This window comes from Nesoenas mayeri (assembly GCF_963082525.1).
Source record: "Nesoenas mayeri genome assembly, chromosome: 10".
NCBI classification, from domain to species: domain Eukaryota; kingdom Metazoa; phylum Chordata; class Aves; order Columbiformes; family Columbidae; genus Nesoenas; species Nesoenas mayeri.
This window is the reverse complement of record NC_137560.1, coordinates 11,184,626-11,205,090: the sequence shown is the minus strand read 5'-3', so window position 1 is coordinate 11,205,090 and position 20,465 is coordinate 11,184,626. Positions and strand designations below refer to the sequence as shown.

At 35.5% G+C, this 20,465-nt stretch overlaps 1 protein-coding gene across 1 annotated transcript in view; it reads left to right on the top strand.

Moving 5' to 3' along the window:
• ERC2 (ELKS/RAB6-interacting/CAST family member 2) overlaps positions 1-20,465 on the top strand; it is a gene marked incomplete at both ends in the record, with an annotated part of 318,636 nt that overhangs the window by 215,278 nt on the left and 82,893 nt on the right. Inside the window, one exon of the mRNA XM_080350354.1 lies at positions 7,097-7,257. Coding sequence (XP_080206480.1) covers positions 7,097-7,257 — 161 coding nt within the window. The remainder of the gene's footprint in view (positions 1-7,096; positions 7,258-20,465) is intronic.

The following is a 20,465-nucleotide window of genomic DNA, read 5'->3' as shown; positions in this document are numbered from 1 at the left end:
TGACATTAACCAGAGAGGCCAGTCTGACAGCGCTGTGCTTTAACACCAGCTAAAGAGTTGCTCTGCTCTACTTGCATGGTTTATCTAAAAAGACTCAACACTGAAATCACACAGTGTAATTGTTTTCAGTCTGTAAGAGTTCTCTTCCAGATACAATATCCTGTAGGACAACCGAGTGTCCTACTGAAATCAACATATGTTCAATAGCTAGTTCAATTACATATTTTTTTTATACTTCTGAAAACATAAGGTTGAGCTCTGTAATTTATCAATATATCTAAATCTGATTTCATTTGCACAACTATAAAACACTTTTAATGCTACTTTTGTAATTAGTTTTGCACTGTATCAAACAAGCGTAAGTTAGGTCAGAATTGAAACAATAACATTTAAAACAATCACAGACTTGCTCAACTGAAACTCAATGGAAAAGGAGAGAAAACTATTAAGATATGTTAATTAAATAATTCATTTTCAAACTAAATAAAAAAACCACAACTTCTTTTTTTTTTTTTTTTTTGTTTTTTTTTTTAAAAAGTGGAATTGCAGGGTTGCTCAGGTGCTTGGTCTTGTGTCCATTACAGTGCAGATCTGGATGAGGTCAACAGTGAGTAGGGCCTTGGCAGCTTGAAGTTTACCTTGGACAAAGAACATTTGTTATCTGATTCCTTCAACACTTCTAATACTCTGTCTTTATTGACATCATCTAAGGGTTGTTTTGGTTTGTTTTTTTTTTTTTCCTAATTTAAATGGCATTCCAAATGTGATATTAATTCCCGCATCATATACCTGTATTTTCCTGCTAATGAAAGAACCTTTGTTTGGGGTGAAACATTCCAGCTGTACCTGTGAGGAGTATTCTGCTATCTGTGGTTTTGCAGGAGGTCACGTTCACATTTTGACAGTGGGTTGTCATACAGTGCTTTCTAGCTGAAACTAATTGAGAATACTATAGCTAGAGGCCAGTTGTGTTTCACAAGATAAAGTGTTGAAATAGACGACAGTATTCATGGTACTGAAGTGGAAGCATTGTTTTTGTTCGCGCTTGAGAATAGTTTTTGTTTTCATTCTTCGAGAAACAGGACAGTAGAGCACAGAGGCCAACAATAAAACTAAACCTCACGTATTTTTAACATAGCACTCAGCATGAGGATTAAAATATTTTTAATCCTACATTATGTAATAATCTCAATAAGGTTTCTCATTTCAAATCCTGCAGCATGGCATCCCATTTGATAATTATGCTGTTGTGTTCCCAGGAAGCTGGCAAGTCATTTCATGGGGATGGATATTTCAGTGCTTCTGGTAATTTGTTTTATACCACTGCTGCACTGCTGGTTGATATTGTTGGGCCTTACTTGTGTTCTACTTAATTTTCTGCCAAATCCTTCACTTATGGTGTTTATTTAAAAGCTTATATGCATTCTAGGATATGAGTACTTTTTTCTTCTCCGTCAGTGTCCAAAATTGTGAGAGACAACATGTGTCTAATTTCTTCATTTGGAAAGGTTCAGAAACATCAACCTCCGTATACTGGTTTTGTTAAACCTGTTTCCTGGGTTTAAAAGCTGTGATTGAAGATTAGAAGTGAGGAATTTGGCTACGGATGACAAATGGGATGGGAAGAGAGTGGAGGGGAGGGTGACAAAGAGTTTATTTCCATGTCTTGCAAAGCTCAGTATGACACTTTGCTACGTCTGTTTGCTTTTGTGAAAAACACCTTTGTAATTTAACTGTTTAGGCAGTTGTACACTACCCAAGTTCCCATTAGAAACAGAAAGAAACAAGGTATTTACAAATACAGGCAGGGTTGGCAATTTGAAGAGCAGTGGGTTCGCATGACTTGTGTTGGACCTCCTGGAGGTGTGTGATTGAGTTAGTCATGAGATGGAGCGGTGCCTGCCCGGGCAGCAGCCGCCAGGGCAGGATGCTGGGATGCCCGGCACAGCCTGCACCGTGCCCAGCACAGGGAAGCCAGTAGCCAAAAACCTGCACTCTCCAGCCTGTGAGTCGCAAGAGCTGGTAGGTGGATGTTTATGTGCACAAATGGAGCTTTTGTGTGTTTTCCCTCATCTCTGTGAATGTGTTATCTATGTCCTTTTAGTCCAGTGACAGAATAAATTTGTAGCAAAACCATAAAGAGAAGCTTTTAGGAATATAGGCTTTCATTATTTTTTTTTTTTTTTTTGGTGATCTTATGCTTAATCATGGGAAAAAAACAACCAAACAAAAAAACTCCAAATATAAATTGTATTAAATTAGTCTTTGCTGAACTGGAGATAACTGGCATTTATGTAGTGTGTAACTAGGCAAAAAAAAAAGTATTAGCCAATGGAAAAAAAAGAAACACCTTTGAAAACAACTGGATGTATTTTTACACTGACTGACCTCTTCTTATAAAAATACAGCTCACATAAACCTGTAGTGATTGAATTTAATAGTTTGTTAATTATTACTATTATTATTATTATTTGTAATGGTTAATATTCTTGCATTGAAGTGAAGAATCTATAAGTGAATAGTAGGATTTATTTATTTTATTTTACTATATAAAATTCATGAATGGTCTGTGGGTACTAACACAAGATTAGGTTTTAAATTGGTTATGGATTTTTTGTACAGCTACTGATACTTTAAAATTTCAGCTAGGGAAATACAGTGCTCTTTATATTTATCACTTGTATCATTAAAATGAAGTGCCAGCTCTTTAAAGATAGTAATACTAATAATGCTAACCTTGATTGCTGGAAAGTTACCAGCTCTTCGTCATCCTGCAGAAATATATTATACTTGAACTCAGAAAACATGCAATTGTCCCTCCTCCTTCTCATTCTCACAAACTGGAACAGTATTGTGTTAGCATGAGTTGTGCTGAGCTGAATCCAATCTGGAATTAGGAATGCTCCAGGGCATTTTTAACAAACTGTCATTCACTTGAACTCCAACCTTCTTTAATTTGCAGAATCTGGTAGCACAGATGTATGCTTCAACCACATTAATTTATTTTTCTGTTCTTATCTTGGTGTGAAATGCTGCTGATTGAACTTGAAAATGTGAAGCTGCAAAAGAAGTAGAAAGTGTTCATTTAAAATAGACTCAAAACTAAGAGAGAATTTAAATAGTTTAGTTTTCCGGTTTTCTGCCATTCTGAAATATAAACTTACTTCTAGTAGTGATTAATAAAATCCTTGAAGCGCTGCGGTCAGTTAGGCTTTCTTAAAGTATGAAAAAAATAATGGGATTTATTAGAAAAGGCAAAGGATCAAATGAGGCCATTGTCTTGCAAAGGGGAAAAAAAAAACGGTTAATAATGTGTTCACGATATAGAGTATTTACTAGCAAGGAACTCTGTATTCAGTGAGATTCTCGTGGTAAACTTTTTTAAAACATGAATTCATATTAGTTCTTCAGCAGTGTCTAAAATAGCAAAGTTTCTGATGAGAAGTAACTAGACTAAGAGATACAGTGGGGAAAGGCACTAACTGCCTTGCCAGGCTGGGTCAGGAGCCCCCCTGGAGTTTGGAGATGTTCAATAGCCACCTGGCAAACAGAGGGAATCAGGAGGGGCTGCACCAACGGCTCTGGCCAAACGTCAGTGCTGCCTGCCCAGCACATGGGGGCATTTAAAATGGTGCTTGGATTTGAGAAGATGTTACTGATGAACAGCAGTTATTTGAGCGACATTTCTGTGTAAATAAAGGTCTTAAGGATGCATATGTGATAATTAGGTTAGAATAGATGTTTCAGTTTGGGAGGAAAATGGCTGGATGAGACATTACAGGTAACAGATGTGGTCATAAATACAAAATTTATCTTGATCCTTTGTACAGTAGTAAGAAGAGTATGTAAACGTGCTTCTAGGTCACTATTGAACTGATACTTCAACAGGGGACTCAATATAATATCCAGAAAGTGAAAAAACTAAAAAAAACCTGGGAGGCAGGACTATACCAGTGCTTTGGAAAGGAAAGGACTGGACACACAGTATTCTGTAGATTATGTTCCCCTCAATGCGGCAAAAGAGGCGTTTGCCATGGATCAGAAATCTAAAATTCTGCACTAGTAGTACTGGATTTTGTTCTATTTCTCACAGTAGGACTAGGAGGCAGTAAATCAAGATTAATCCTTCATTTTTTTCTGGCATAATTTTAATTCTAATATCAAAGAAGAGAACATGTGCTTAAATTAAGAATTCGTTTTATGTTTTACAATGCTTTTTTACCCCTAGACTTTTATATCTAGTTAATACTACCTTCAGTGCTTAAAGTTAATTTCCTGTTATAATATATCTGTTACAGCCACATAATAAGCATGCTAAGATGATTGTGTGTGCAACTTCAGCATTCACACATTTACATTTGATAGTAGTTGATTAAAAAGCAAACCAAAACAAATCAGTTTATTTTCCACATGCCTGCCAGTAGAATTCTGCTGCAGGTGTTGGTGAGACAGTTAACTGGGAAAACATGCAACTCTGAACTTGGGTCATATTCCAAAAGTGAAGGAAGTACTATCTGGCAAATATTGTGTTGAAAGTGTAAATGAAAGTATAACTTTCATGTCTACATGTGTTAACGATTTGTGGTTTGAAAAAGTTTTCATATTTAAATTTTTAAAGGTTTTTTCCCTCTCTTTTAAGCTTTGATCTCTTTTGTCTGGTAATAGAAGAGTATGTTATAAATATACATTAACAAATCCACAGCTTTGGTTTCCACGAGTCTTTAATTCCATTAAATGTTTTAAAATGAAACTGATGTGATATATCAGAAATTAGGTGAGCTTTCAGTCAGTGAACAGGTTGGGTACTAAATTCATCTGAACCTGTAGGAAAAGGAGGGCAATGGCACTAAAGGTACAGAAGTGCTACTGTTCTTTTTTATGTTCTCATCTGCCAAACAAATGTACGAGTGTGGAGTGACTTGGTGTTTAAAGGTACTGCCTTGAAGCAAGGGTCTGTATGAAGGAATGACTTAGCAGCCTTGAATCCTTACTACTGTTTCCATTCATGTATGTTGCCTGGAATTATCTAACAGGCTGAAGGCTCAGCAGAAACTATGTGCAGTTTTTAGAAACCACAAGGATGAGCCTAAGAAATAACCCAAAAAACCAGGAAGAAATATCATGTTTCGGTTATTGAGGCTTGTCCTTGTTGGAGACACCATGGGTTTGCGTTTTTGTACTAAAACAGAACAGGAAATATCTGGTGTTACATTAGAAACGGAATAAATTTTTAAAGAAATATGATCTGTCTCCTTATGTGTTTGTGGTTGGTTGGTTGTTTCGTTTGTGGGGTTTATATTTATATATATTGCTGGGTTTTAAGTGCAAATCCAGCTTTTTAAATTTTTTTATTTCCCTCAAGTATATTTTCTCTGCTGCTTCTATTGTGAAGGTTCATTAGATAATAATGTTACAAAGATATCTTTCTTGAGGGTTTGCTTTAGCGGAATCTTGTACCTGCACAGATTCTATTGCACAATTTGCACTCCTTGCTATTTCATTTGTATCAGGATTGCACTGGTTTTACTTTCTGAGTGGAAGGTTGAACATTAGTATTTTTAAACAGGGTGTGAGTCCTCATTATAACTTGATGAAGTCTGTAATATTTATTTTGCTTTATTGAACCTGTTATATAGGCAGCAATGTGTGTTCAAATGGAACTATGTGGCTCTTAAACACCGATTCCATGCTAATAGTATTTAGATAACAACAACAACAAACAACAATTAAACATGAACTTGGGAGAAAACATCTTATTTTCTCTGGAGACAAACTGACTACATGACCACAGTGGAACATTGTCAGACTTTTCAATACACCACCAAAGTGAATGCTTCTCAATGACTTCCATAACATAAACAACTGGTATATATCCTGTCTTCTGTTTCATTTTATTTAGGTGTTCTTCCTGAAGTGTTGGCTAATTTATACAATGTTAATATATGGATAAAGGAGATGAGAAAGAAAATACAGGAAAAAGGACACTCATTATTGAAATAATTATATTTCATAAAGACAAATTAAATTTGTTGTTTACTAGCAGCTCTTAATGCAAAATCTGTCATTTGAATAGGTGGAAATAACTATTGGTGTTGTGGTTGCTAGAAACTATTCATGACCCTATGGTTCTGTGGTTACAGTGATTCACCACACAGTAAATTTTCTGCTACCAGACAGGTGTCATGTCATTCTTATTTTTTTCTTTAAATAATGTGATATAATATGTCATGCACCTTTTTTTTTTTTTTTTATTCTGAATTTTGTTTTCTGAAAAGATGAAGGTTTTCTCAGTTTCTGCAATAAACAATTTATTCTACATCCAGTTGACATTTAGCAAAGCTGCACAAAGAGTGGGATCACTCTTTTTTTATGTTTCATACTACAGAGATTCTCAGAGTTGTCATGAGAAAAATAACTCAGTTGTTATTAGAGCAGTAACAGACATTTAAAGTTCAGAATCATAGAATAATTCAGGTTAGAAGGGACCACTCGAGGCAACGCAGTCTAAACCCTGCTCAAAGCAGAGATAACTTTGAAGTTGAATCAGATTCTCCAGGCTCCATTCAGTCAAGATCTGAAAATACCGGAGAACAGGGGAGTCTGTATCTTCCCTGGGCAGCCTGTTCTGCACAGAAGGGTGTGCATTTTTGGATGAAAAATACGTGGATTGTCAGGACCAGTTTTATATTGCAGTATCTTCAGCTGCATCTAAAATTTCTGATATTACTATTATGATGAGTTACCACCACTCTGAATTTAAATAATATAAATGGTGCAAAAAATATTTGTAAGTTTTGTCTTATGTGGCAGTGGCCCAGGTTAAACAGATTTCTGGCAATCTATGAGTTCTGTTTTGTATAAATGTTGCATATTACTCAATGGATTCGTGGAACTGGTAAGATTTTTTGGTATTTAAAGATTACTTTTATTCTTAGTTTTTAAAAGATTTAGAAAAGGAATAAATTTGGACAGACATTTACTTAAAATAATTCCTTTTTTTGTTTCTTTTTTTTAAAAATTTTAAAATACATATTTATATAGATTTAAGATTTACTAATTGTAAAGAATATGGAGCTTAAGTGTTTTCTTTCTTTAGGTAGAAGAGCTGATGAATGCACTGGAAAAGACTAGACAAGAATTAGATTCTACCAAAGCTCGTCTTGCCTCAACACAGCAGTCTTTGGCTGAAAAAGAAGCACATCTGACTAACCTGAGAATAGAGCGAAGAAAACAGCTTGAAGAAATTCTAGAAATGAAGTAAGTACATTGATTTATCTATTTTACAGGAAAGTAAAAATCAATACTTTCTTGCTATAAAAGAAGTTTTTGTGGTTGGTAGTAGTGGTGGTTTGTTTTTTCTGTGTATTTATTCAAGTCTGAATCTAGGGACTTCTAGTAGTTGTAAAACTGGTATTTTCCTGTTAAAATTGAGAAATGCAGAAGTCTTTACTTTAGAAGTATTCAACAATTGACATGAGAAGAATTTTTGAAAGCTATCTCTTTTGTTACATGCAAATAAAATATTAACACAGTACAACTTCCATGGGAAATTAAGCCAGTAACTTCAGCTAAGTTGTTTCAGATATCCTTACCTTTTAAAGGAAGTTAAATAATCAGAAAAATAATAACAATGTTCTTGTAAATAAGACAAAGTGGCTGAGGGATCTTGGAGAAGAGGAGACTGAGGGGTGACCTCGTTAATGTTTATAAATATGTAAAGGGTGAGTGTCAGGAGGATGGAGCCAGGCTCTTCTCGGTGACAACCAATGGTAAGACAAGGGGTAATGTGTGCAAACTGGAACACAAGAGGTTCCACTTAAATTTGAGAAGAAACTTCTTCTCAGTGAGGGTAACAAACACTGGAACAGGCTGCCCAGAGAGGTTGTGGAGCCTCCTGCTCTGGAGACATTCAAAACCCGCCTGGACACCTTCCTGTGTAACCTCATCTGGGTGTTCCTGCTCCGGCGGGGGGAATTGGACTAGGTGATCTTTTGAGGTCCCTTCCAATCTCTAACACTCTGTGATTCTGTGATATGCTTACTTGAATGTTATAAAAGTAGGTTTATAAAAGTGGGTTTCAGTGTTTGCAGTGAAATCAAAAGTACTTCTTTATTTAATGAGGTTTGTATCTATACAGAAAAATGGGAGCACATATGAACTAAAGTAATATGTGATATATTCTATGATAGATAAAAGTTTTTAGTTTTTTGCTTTTCTTTTATATGTACATATTCATCTATGATAACTCAGATGCTCAGTGCCAGTATATTTCATGCAGTCATGCATTTTCTGTACACTCCTTTGGTCTGTTTCTTTGAGTGCATGCTTAGTTTTTGTCTGAATTATTTTTTTTGTTTGTTTTTTATCATAATTATCAATCATTGAGCAACGCAGGGAAGAAAAAAGCCCACTGTCTTTAATTCAGTTATTGTGACTTTTTGGGTTGGGTTTGCAGAACCTCACAGAGGAACTGTGTAAGGCATGCATCTTATGTCTGGGAAGCGAGGTTGGCAAAAACTAGTGAAATTTGACTTCTCTTTTGATAAAAGCTGTTGTATTTGATGAATGAATGTCTGAGTGGATGGTACTAGTGGTGGAAGAGCAAGTATCAAAGGGCCAAGTTAGGAATATTTTTGAATTTAAAATTAGATATAAACATATAGTGTGTTTTTAGAGTATAAATTTTAAAAGTAAAATAATAAAATTAGAAGAAAATTTTTAATTTGCATCTAAAAAATTGGTTAAAATTTCTAGTTAAATTGTGAGTGCTTTCTACTTAAACTGGGAATGCCAGTATTCTTTTTTCTGTCAAGAGATCCAATTGTTCATATGCAGTTTTCATTTTTAATCATGAACTGACCTAAAATTTGTTTGAAATTCTAATTTAATATCAAACCCCTTCTTACCTGTAATAATAAAATAAAATGAATTATAATGCAGGCTTCTTCCTACGTAGGCCACAGAGGGTGACTTAATGCTATGTGAGGCAACTTTCCCAGCTACCCAGCCCTGTGTCGTTACTTTTAAGAGTCTGATGCTCTCACTCATACACAAATCACTCCCCCGAAATCTATGGTTCAGCTAATAACTTAGGATTGGAACTCACTTTTATTAAGAAATATACATTCTATTACTATTTTTAATTCTATCCTAACTTTAATTTCTGTGAAATATGTTACAAAGCCAAGTTTGTATTAGAGATTTAATCAGGCAGAACTTCTGTTGCTTGTGGTGAGATTGAAAGAGTATAATATGGTCTCAGAAGTCAGGATGCTTTTGCTGGTCTAGGAGATGAACAAAACAAAATATATAAAATCACAGTACAATATTACTAAACTGAGAGAACAAATAGAATAATGACAGAAATTCACATGATCATATTTACTGTTTTTCTTTTACTGCCTTTTAAACGGCATTAGTACTAACTAAATCAAAGAAGCAAAAATGAACCTACTTATTGATATTTTGAGCTATATGTATGTGAAGGGTTACGTGACTGCTATTGAATTAAATGTAAATGTTCATTTCAGTTTCTTTAATAAGATATACTAAAATTAATACATACACATGTATTAGTAAAAGTGTTTTAGAAAGAATTCAGATATTTTATTGCAGCAGTTTAATTTTTGAAATTGCTCACTGAAATAAGTGTATGACAAGCAAACTTTATAAAACTGCTGGGTTACAACCGAATATGCTAAATATAGCATTACAACTTTTTATGATTGTGTTCTCAAAGACAGACTATACGTGCCAACTAAGGCCCAGACATCTACTGACGGAATAATGATAATGCTGTATTGTACTAATATACTAAAATAGTGTGTCTCCCTCATATTTTAAGATAATTTAGTAATTGGCAGCGTTGACTGTAACTTCTATTTATCATTTTTCAATTTTAATATTGAGCGATCATGGCTTTTGGCTACTAGCTTACAGTTAAATAGGCATGAACTGTGTGTTTAAGAACACTCGTGATGATTTCCTGTGCATATATTATGTTCAAGTTCCAAACATAACTCTCATTCTAGGCCCATCTGGCTGACATGGCCAAGGTTCATCTTAATTTACCAGCTACAATCAGTTGTCAGTTTTAGATAACTTCTTCAGTTGTCATTACATGTTGCTATATACATTCAGTTGTTTAAGGAAGCTTAGAATAAAAATAGATAGCAACTTGATCTTGTTCGTTACCTGATTGGTCTTTTTGAACTGGAAACTCTTAATAGATAATATCCATTAAATGAAAGGTAGTCTGATAGAAGGAGATAAACATCAAGTTTTTCTTAACTTGATGACAACATGTGAAAAAGTAAGATTTATTTTAAAGAATTCTAAAGTATTAAGTTTGGAGAAGGACTTGCATTTGCATGTTAATTTCTAAATACGTGATTTTGATTTTTTTCACAAATGTCTATTAAAAATATTATTATATTCATTCTGGAGGAAATATTTTTGTTATGGTCATATTTTTTAGCAGTGTACACATAACTCATACTGACATTAATGGAAGTTACGCATACATGTGAACAGTAATATGCAGCATGTGTTCAAGTCCATCATTTTGCCTAATTGTCTTAACGCTTTGTGCTCTTTCTATCTCTGAGGTAAAAAAAACACCAACACACTTATTTTTTAAAAAAACTCTGCATTGCATAGTATGACAAAAGGCACGTTAATGTTTTTTTTTTCTAAAGTATATTTATCATCCATAGAGATATTCAATTGGCCTGAACTTAAAAATTGGTAGTCTGAAGTCTATATCAAGACTGCTTTTTCCATACATTGTTTTTGTTTTCTGAGAGTCCACAAGAAGGAACACGGCCTACTGAGAACTTCACAAGGCCTGCCTAGAAAAGCTTATTCATTTTGTAACATGAAGAGCTTGAGGGTAGGAGCAGTTTCTGCTCTGTGATGTGGTGCAGTTTTTTTCAGATGTTTCAGAAATGCCATATTTGTGGAGCATATTTTCATGACCACAAGACGTCCACAGTGCTTTCATACAGATGTCCTTTCCTACATGGTGTTTCCTTCCAAAACTCACAAACCTGCTTGTAACAAAATTAGATAGCTGTATAGATAGATAAATGAGTATTTATATACTATTAAAATTGCTTTATATATGTATCTGAAATGAATGCCTGTCCTTATGGGAAGTGGATTTTACTCTGTGGGATAGATCATCTTTTTAGAAATGGTCAAAATTATTTTCCCTTTGAAAGATATAAAGATTGACCTGGAGAGCCAACAGTCATAAAAGAAAGTCTAATGGCATCTAAGGGAAAAGATATAAAAATTATTACCACCTTTTCTGTTGGTTCAACTTTTAAATTATATGCATATAATCTTCAAGCAGCAACCACTAAAGTTAAAAACAAAACACCCTCCTCAAGCCCCCAAAACTTGGAGTTTATTTGGTTAAAAGCCCTTAAATTAGCTTTCTGTGGTGTTTACACTACTTAGAAATTTATTTAAATACAACACTTAAAAACAATTTCCTTGTGGTTTTGCATTAATTTGATGATCTTTCAGTGACGTAGTTACATGTGACAAACAATGCACTTAGTAGTGCAGACTGAACTTCATGTTTTGACTTGAAGTTCTGTGAATTCTTAATTTTTGAGATCCAACTGTTAATTACTGAGTGATTCCTTTAGCAGTCAACTCAGTACACTCAAGGCTCTGGTTCTTTCCAAGTATCCTGAATGAAATTCTTGCCAAGAGTTTGAAAGGTAATTTCCTTTCCTTTGATGGAGTTCATGCCATCACCTGTGGGTATTGCTAAACCAGTTTTGTTGGAAGTGACTTTGCCCTGAAATTCACTACAATTTCCAGAACAATATATATTTTCCCTTATGTGGAATAAATCAGATTACTTCAGTAATGAAGCATTAAAGATCTCCTAATAAAATAACCAGCTACTAGTCCTTTCATTCAATAACAAAAATAGAACATTGCTGTGCTGCCCCCCAAAAAATTAAATTAGATGTTGCAGTAAATTTTCTTACAGTGACAGTATAAAATTAAACATCCCTTCTTTTGTTTAAGAAACATTTTTTTTCACTGAAAATAATAAATGAATATTGCTTATCTCTGTTTTTCAGTATGTTTACTTATTTAACAGCACCTGTGTATAGTCAAGGATGAAATATTTGTGGGAAGAAGAGGATGAAATTTTTTTTCCACCAACCATTCAGTCCCACCAGCTGCCACTCTTTGCAGAGCTGCTGACCACATACTACATTTTTACCTGCTGTGTTTGTGGTTCAGATGCTCTGCCAAACAAGGAGAGGGCACTTGTATTTGCCACTAGATGCCAGTCTTGGGTGCGAGACCATGGTCTGCATCTGCTTGGTTCAACAGACTGAGTATGAGCAGCTTCAGAGAGTAAGCAGGAAGTTTGGCGTGTTTCAGGGAAGAGAATGTGTCTTGTCTGATTGCCTGTCACCTGGTCTGATGTTTTCCTACTTCCTTTTAGTGTAGGAAATTCAAATGTTGCTCCCTGATGGACTTTGGAGGAGGGATGAAGAGGGACTTTGAATGGATTCTGGGAGTCAGGGATCACAGCCTGAGGGGAAGACCGTGTAAGATGTAAAACTAGAGAGTCACAGAGTTTGAAGGGAAGTCAAAATGCTTTATGGAGTACTTGTGGCAAAAGTATAAGGAAGTTTACAATTCATCTGGTTTTCTGCAGACATACCCCTTTTTTCCATCTATAAATTTTACTGGAGTAGAAGTTGGGGATTTCACATCTGTGTAGCAGCTCAGCAGGAGCTGCAGCTCTGACAAGGGATGTTGGATGTCCAGAGAATCTAGATGTGTTTCCAGCACCTGGACAAATCAACTTCTGTCTCTGCCTTACATTCTACTATTACTGTTTCTATCCATCACCATCTCAGACTGGCACTTGGGGACAGAAAGGGATAGGAATTCAACATGTTTTCCTTTATGTCCTAATTACTCCACCCGCAAAGGTTGTATCACCCACCCTCATCACTGTGGGCACAGCTGTGGTCAAAAATGCTTCTGAAATCTCTGTGTGAGTAGTAAATCCAGTGCATCTGGAACATCTCGGAGTGCTTGTGTATGCAGTTCACCTGTTCAGTATGTACATGGGCCAGAACCATGATGCTCATTGATGGGAAAGTCCCCGATGAAATTGTAGGGACTCTACTTGCGTGTATTGATCGAGTTAATTTCCTTTTTTAGGGGGTCTTATATACATCAGCAAAGATGAAGAAAGCTATATAGCAAGGTAGGAGAAATTGGCAAGGTGATTAAAGGTTGAAACTACTCTCTGAAATTTCTTGGAACTCACTCTTTAAACCACTTAAAATGATAGCTTCACTGTCTGCTTTCTGTGTCCCTGCTAAGCAATGCTTTCCCCTTCTTTTCAGAAAGGAAAGCAAGAAGGTAAATAACCGTTTCTCTTGCCTACACTGGAAATGGAGGTGTTTAACTAAAAGGTTTGGGCAAAGATGCTTAGTTTATGCTCTTTTTTGAAAAGCTAGTGTACTCAAAAAAAGCCAGCACTTACCTTGAGGAAGTTCAAGGAAATACAACATGGTCAGATTTCTTGAACTATTAATAAAGTATTATTTGAAAGTAGGAAAATCTAGAAATATTTTTTTCCTACTTTGTCAGCTCTAGTACAGACTTTTTTTTTTTTTTTGAGAAAGATAGCTATGATGATTTCTTTAATGTGAAGTCTTTAACATATCTTTACTTAGTAGTTTAGATGACAGACTAGGATATTAATAAGTGTAGAGAAAAATATTTTTCAGAAAGCAGTTTACTATTTATTTTTGTAATTTTATCAGAGGGATTATTTTTACTTGTTTCAGCTGTTGTAATGTATACTATAAACATATTCAGTGAATGGATAGCAAGTTGATTGTCTCAAAAGTTGTACCATTTCAAATATAGAACACTAGACTTTTTTTTAGTAACCTGTGGACTGCTTCCATTTAATTGTAGGATTCATGCTGAGAGTGTAGAGAGTCATATCCCAAGTTAAATACAAACAAAACAGCGGGATGTTGATATAACTGTGACTTCCATAGGAAGTAGTTAGAATGGTAATGCGGTCTCCTTCTAACTTGGGTGGAAAGTCTCTTGTGACTGCTTTTGCCCCACAGACCTGTAACACAGCATGCCTTGACTAACATTTTTGACACCAACTTGCAAACACCATAAAGATTAGAGAAACCCAAATGAAGGCTTTGTTCTCTGGAACAGAAGCTTTCTTGACTAAAACGAAGAGATGTTTTTCTTTTGTAAACAATGAAGGGGCACAAAGCAGTCAAATGTTTCTCTCTCTGCGAACCAAATGAGTGAACTGTTTGCTTGGCAATGTGCTTCTCTTATTTAAAGACATGAGTGTCACCAAGATTCTACTCACTTGAGAGTCTTATATGTTCGGACTAAATGATAGCATACTTTGATTTTATCAGATTCATGATGTTTGAAATTTCATCAACATGGGAAGAAATATGTCATTTCTTCATGTTGTTCTTGTAAAGGTCACAATTTACTTACAAAATAGATTATTATCTGCTATTGAAGGTTAGTAAGATCCATTTAGGATTTCTCCAAAACATGATACAAGAGGCTGTATTTTGCCTGCTTTTATATGGATATCCAAGGAAAGGAAGCTGGAGCCTCTCCCATGTGTCCTGTCCCCTTTAGATAGTGGGAGAGTGCAGTAACAACCTTTTTGAAGTGTTTCTATCCCAGGAAGGCAATGTTTTCCTCTCTGTTATGGAATGTCAGTAGTGCTGCTTGTGTCACAGAAGCATTGCATGAAGGTGAACCAGAAAGAGTTCAAACATATCCAAACAGATTCCAGACAACACATTTACAGTTGCAATAATTAAGCATACTTTTCTAATCTAGAAAATGGGCTTGGAATTTTAATAGCTTGTTTTCTTCATCTCATAAGTATTTTGGCTTAATTATAATGTGTGTTCATGAATAATGTTCTTAATAAACTATAGAAATTTAGGCTTCTGGCTCCCTAGTTGTAAAAATGATCTTCCAGGTTCCATATGGTTTGAGGCATTTGACAGGCAGAAAGGGTCTTTGATGGTAGTTGTCCCTCTGTATCCTAGTAGTGCGCTTTTATTTCTGATTTTGCTACTATTATTCTCTACCCATTGAGGTACCTTGTCTCAGTAGAAAAATAACAGTCAATGCTACAGCAAATGTTTTGTGTTGGAAATTCCACAATACTTCTTAGGTGCTTTATTCCTTGAGTGCTTTCCCCAGAACCTGAATGGTAGGAGATCAAGGGGATCCTGCAACTGCTTTATGAGGGAGAGGCTTAAAGACTCTTCGCTCTGGGGAGGGAAAGGCAGGGGGAGGATATGTTTGAAGTCTGCAGAATCTCTAAGGCAGGCATAAACAGAACATGGAGCTGTTGTTTGCTAGATCCCACAGCATGAGGAATATCAGGCACTTGCTGAAGTTAATCAGTAATCAGTTTGCGAGAAAAGTGCTGCTTTAAGGAGTGGTTGGTTGGTGACCTTCTGGAACTTGCCTCTACAGAGGGTAGGGTGACATCAACTGGTTCAAAAAGGGATTAGACAAATTCATAGACAAGAGATCCATAAACATCCACTTGTTTATACTCTTTGCCTGTTGTTCTTGAACTATGTTCCTAAAATGTATTTTTCTTTGAAGTATTAGTTAGCTCTTTCTTCAAGCATTTCTCCCTTACACTGAAACACCCATAGTTAATGATCAGATGATTTAAAAAACTTTGTTTTTGTTTTTGTTTTTCAAACCAGTACTATTAAGTCAACTAATACCCTCTGGAAAGATTGAAGGCCACATTTTGAAAAACCTTTTGCATCTTCCATTGCCCTGTGGTGTATAAGTGGATTTACAAGATGATACAAGTGACATAATGATTGTTTTAAAGTGCAGGTTGTAAGAGTGAGATATAACAGTTACATTACATTCTCTAGTGATTGAACCACTTAGAAAACAGACAGGATTAACAGTGCTTGAGGCTTACAGGTATCTCAAGCTGCTTGAAGGACTGTGGGATGCAGATTATTCTAGTCTTTTGTAATGCAAATGAAAATTTGAAGAAAAATTGCAATTGAAAATGATTGTTTGCTGCTTCTGCACTTGCTTGCTTTTATTAAAAAAAAAAACAAAACCAAAACCCGACCTCTTTAAACTAAAATGCCTTTCTGTTTCTTAATTTATAAATGTGTTAGGGTTTAAAAAACCACTAAAATACACTAGTTTAATCTATGATATATCTTGATTTGTAGCATTCTAAATTCATGTTAGCTGGAATAGTATTCAGAAAGGGACAGTGATGAGAAGGGTAGTATATCAAAGTGAGGAGGGACTATGAGACAGTATTCAGTGAAACACGGACAATGGTAAAAGGAAGAGGGCTGTACAAACCTGAAGAATGAAAAGCCAGGTCTGGAGGCTTCCAAAGGAAGTTTGAATTATGTTTCTATTTTCTAAGGGAACTTGCTTTTTTATCTAAAGTTAACTTACTGGGGAGTTTATCAATCTTAACTCTTTAGACAAAGAAGAAAAAGCTTGTATGCTATCTTCTAAGGATTAAACACTTAAACACTTCTTTTTTTTTTTTACATAAGGAAATGTAAGTAAGCAACAAAATCATTTTAGTGCAAGAATGATACTATAGGAAAAAATGAACTCTGTAATTACTGAACTTGAAAAAGCTATATAAGGTTCATTTTAAAACTACCTTAAAAGTGCTTTTATTAGCAAAAAAAAATTAGTAATGATAAAAATGATGAAATAGGATGGCATTTGGTTTGAAGTTCAGCCAGCGTGGGAATGTGAAGGTCTCCACCTCTGATAATATACTCAGAAGAACAAGTGGCTCAAAAGATAGAAAGGAAGGAGTAGGAGGCTGAAAGTAAAAAAAGAAAGAAAAAATTAGGCTTCTGTTTTGTGGATTTTTTTTTTTTTTAAAGCTGCCTGAATTACACCCTTGTCTACTGAAACCTTCTTAGTGTAATTCCCATTGGCCTCCGTGACACGTAGGGCAGCGCTGATCAACTGCAGGCTCCCATATTCCTAACCTCAGCCAAATGAATATGATTCTAGCAGATGTTTCTGCATTTTAGACCTCAAAATATGATGGGTCAGGGTTTTTTTCCTTTTTCCAGTGGCAAATCTTGCATACTTGAGACCTGGGACATGCAGTTCATTGGTAGGAATTATGAGCTGAGGGTCTCACCAGTGGGATAATGCTGAACTTAATGTAAACTCAGATCTTTGAAAATGGAGAAGCAAAGAAATTTAAAGGTTTGGATCATTTAAACTACATTACTGGATTATTGATTAATATTGTGTAAAAATATAAAGTGTGCTTGGAAATGTATATGATGATGTTTTCTATTAAAAACAAAAGGTCTTATAAAGTCAAGAGAAAACAGAGTCAGAAGCAATCACATAGGAACAGCTTTCTTAGTGGCAGAAGGGAAAGGTTCAGTCACCTTTTTCTGCCTTCTCATTATTCCTTAGGGGCTATGAAGTAAATACACTGCTGCCTTCTGCCTGTGCTTCCTCATTTCTCCCCCTTACCACGCTGCCCCCAAAACAAGTATTTCTCTGTGTGCTGTGGAAAAATAAATCCACGTTCCTATTGCTTTGTTTCCTATGATTGGGTTCTCTCGTGTCAAATAAGGTACAAGATGTACTTGAACTTTTGTGCTCTCATGCCTGCAAATGTTCGTTAATGCTCTGTAATGTGCATTCTCTCATGCTTGGTAAGGTGTGAACTCATGGGGCAGCCTTTCTGACTGTAAGGGCATAAGATTTACTCTTTTATCTAACTGATATAATGATACCTGTAAGAATTTATTGTCATGGAGGTCTGTACCTCTGTCTTGCAATGAGTCAAAGAGTTTCTGTCTTTTGGGGAGGGAAACATACTCATACAATATTTTAAATCTAAGTCTCAATCTGCTACTTGTTCTGGTAGTGTTTATTCTCTCCCACTGAACTGTGTATAGCTCACCAACTGAGAGTATAAGGCTGACAAGACTTATCAATACTCCCAGGCATAATGGCCTCTCATCCTTCATTGACCATTATGTGTTGCTATAATAAATAAGAATAAACCATGTATCATGTTATCACTGTCAACATGACCTAACCAAATATTGTAGTAAAAAGAGAATTCTTCAAATATTATTATTAAAATATGGCATACCAAAAAGTGTGCTAAAGGACCGAATTTCTGATGAACACCACTTCTCCTTTCAATGCCGTGCTGTTGTTTGTCAGAGATTGACAGATCATGACTTATGTGCTAGTGGAAATTAGGATGAGCTCACCTCATTTTTCTCTGATTATGAACAAGCTTGGCTATGTCCACACTGTTGTGCAGTGTACCAGAGTATCTTAGCAAAGAAAAGCCCTATTTAAGAAGGTACATTATATAAGTCTGTGCTATATCTTGTAGTCAAGCTGTTGTCTTCAGGATAAACAGCACCTTAAAAGGACACCCTGGATTGCTTCCTTTGGATGAGGTGGCTTCAACTGAATTAATAAAATTTTCACGATGAAGCAAAAGCTTGGTGACAGAACAAACTTATGGAGAATATTGTTAGTGGAGACATTTTTTTTTCCCATTGTTGGTAAATAGAAATGTTGCTTTTATAGAGGAGCTTGAGTAATTCTAATAGGAGTACTATGCTTATTATGTTGCATTTTACTATTTAAAAGTATCTTGGGGGATGCAAGACTTGGTATATTTTTTTTCAGCATGTTTAATAGTGAATTTCTCAAATCCCATCTAGTTTTAGTTTTGTAATTACATAGATACTGAGGAGGGAACTGTGATTTACTGGCTTAGATTAGAAATGTAAAGATACTTTTTTGTGGTTAAACTCTTCACAGTTCCTAACCACTTTTACCTCAAACATGCAGTTTATCTTTGTTGGGTTCGACTATGACCAAATTTAGGCCACACAGGCCTCTGAGGACCACCATATTGCTAAAATAATTTTAGTTTCTAGTGATTCTTCTATTTTGCTTCCCTATGAATTCATCTTGCATTCTTTGAAGACTATCGTACATGGTTCTCATCTTCTAGGTGGGAGGGAAAACATAGATTGGTTTAACAGACAGTCACTAAATGTACTATTTTGTTCTTTTGGTTTTGAACCCTCCTGAGCTTTCTTTACAGTTAGAAAACAGAGGCAGATACTAAGGAAAAAATGTCAAAGGCAAGTTTTATAGTCTTGGTCTGTGTGCAACACAGAATCAAAGCCAGCCTAGATACTTTTAAATTCTCACATTATATGGGTTGTGAATATATGTTATTAAACAAAATTCTGATTCCACTTAAGTCTACATCCATAAGAATGGAATTTTATATCCTGCCTTATTTCGTTAAGCTGGAAGAGTTTTGGATAAAGTGCAGTTAGGTGTGAGCACAGGACCTATGCACCTATGCATAGGTGAGTGTTAATGAGTAGACTTCATGGTAGTTATGTTCAGCTGTCTGCATGTTATGGCAAGCTATGTCCCAAAGACTGGTTAGGAAGGGGTGATGCAGTTAATAGGAAGAACTTTTAAGCCCTGACACTCTAAAAGCTCCAATGTGTGGGATTTTCTCATCATTATTGAGGAAGTTTGCTATGTTTAATAACTTGTGAGTATTTTTGTGAGCTGGACAACCTCATCCAGGTCTTGTATGACTATTTTTGAGAAACTTTTTAGTTTTCTGTGTGGTCTGTAAACAAAAGGTAAGTAATTAATGTCTGTGGTGTGTAGAGCAGGAGCTGGTGTTGGAACTAATGTGAAATTCAGTAGCAAAAAAAGTAGAGATTATTATATAACAGATAAAGAATAGAAGCCCAAGAGGCGTGGTAGGTCATCATCTGACTTTCTGCAACCTGATACCCTCTTAACAAAGTGGCAAATAATCTGACATTCATAAACTTGAAGAAAAGACTTTTTTTACGTATTGAAAAATAATTAAACTTTCAGCATACATGAAAGAAACGCGTCTGCTTTCCAGTTTTGTTTTGGTTGACCATTACCCTTCTTGCCCCTCTGGATTGTTTTGTCAAAAACTGAAAGAAAACTGGTGAAATAAAGACAGGTTCTTTTATAGTTTTTGTGGCTATACATACATGTGTGCCACCCAGCTACCCACTAGTTCCCCTCCCATCAGATCCCCTCTTAAAAAAATAGTACAAAGATCCAATCAGGATGAAAATTACCTACAGTATTTTCACAGTTGCATTAAGAAATATATATATTTTTTTCTCCTGGAAAGATCTCCCTTCAACGCTTCAGTACTATGATGTTTTGTTTAGTCTAATGTAGGTTTTTGTTAATATCTAGCCTAAAAATGAATCTAATTAAGAGATGAACTTAGGAAATCCCTGCTGCAATTTGGCAAGTAAATGAATGGTGGATATCAGTGTATGACAAGAAACTTCCACTTAAGG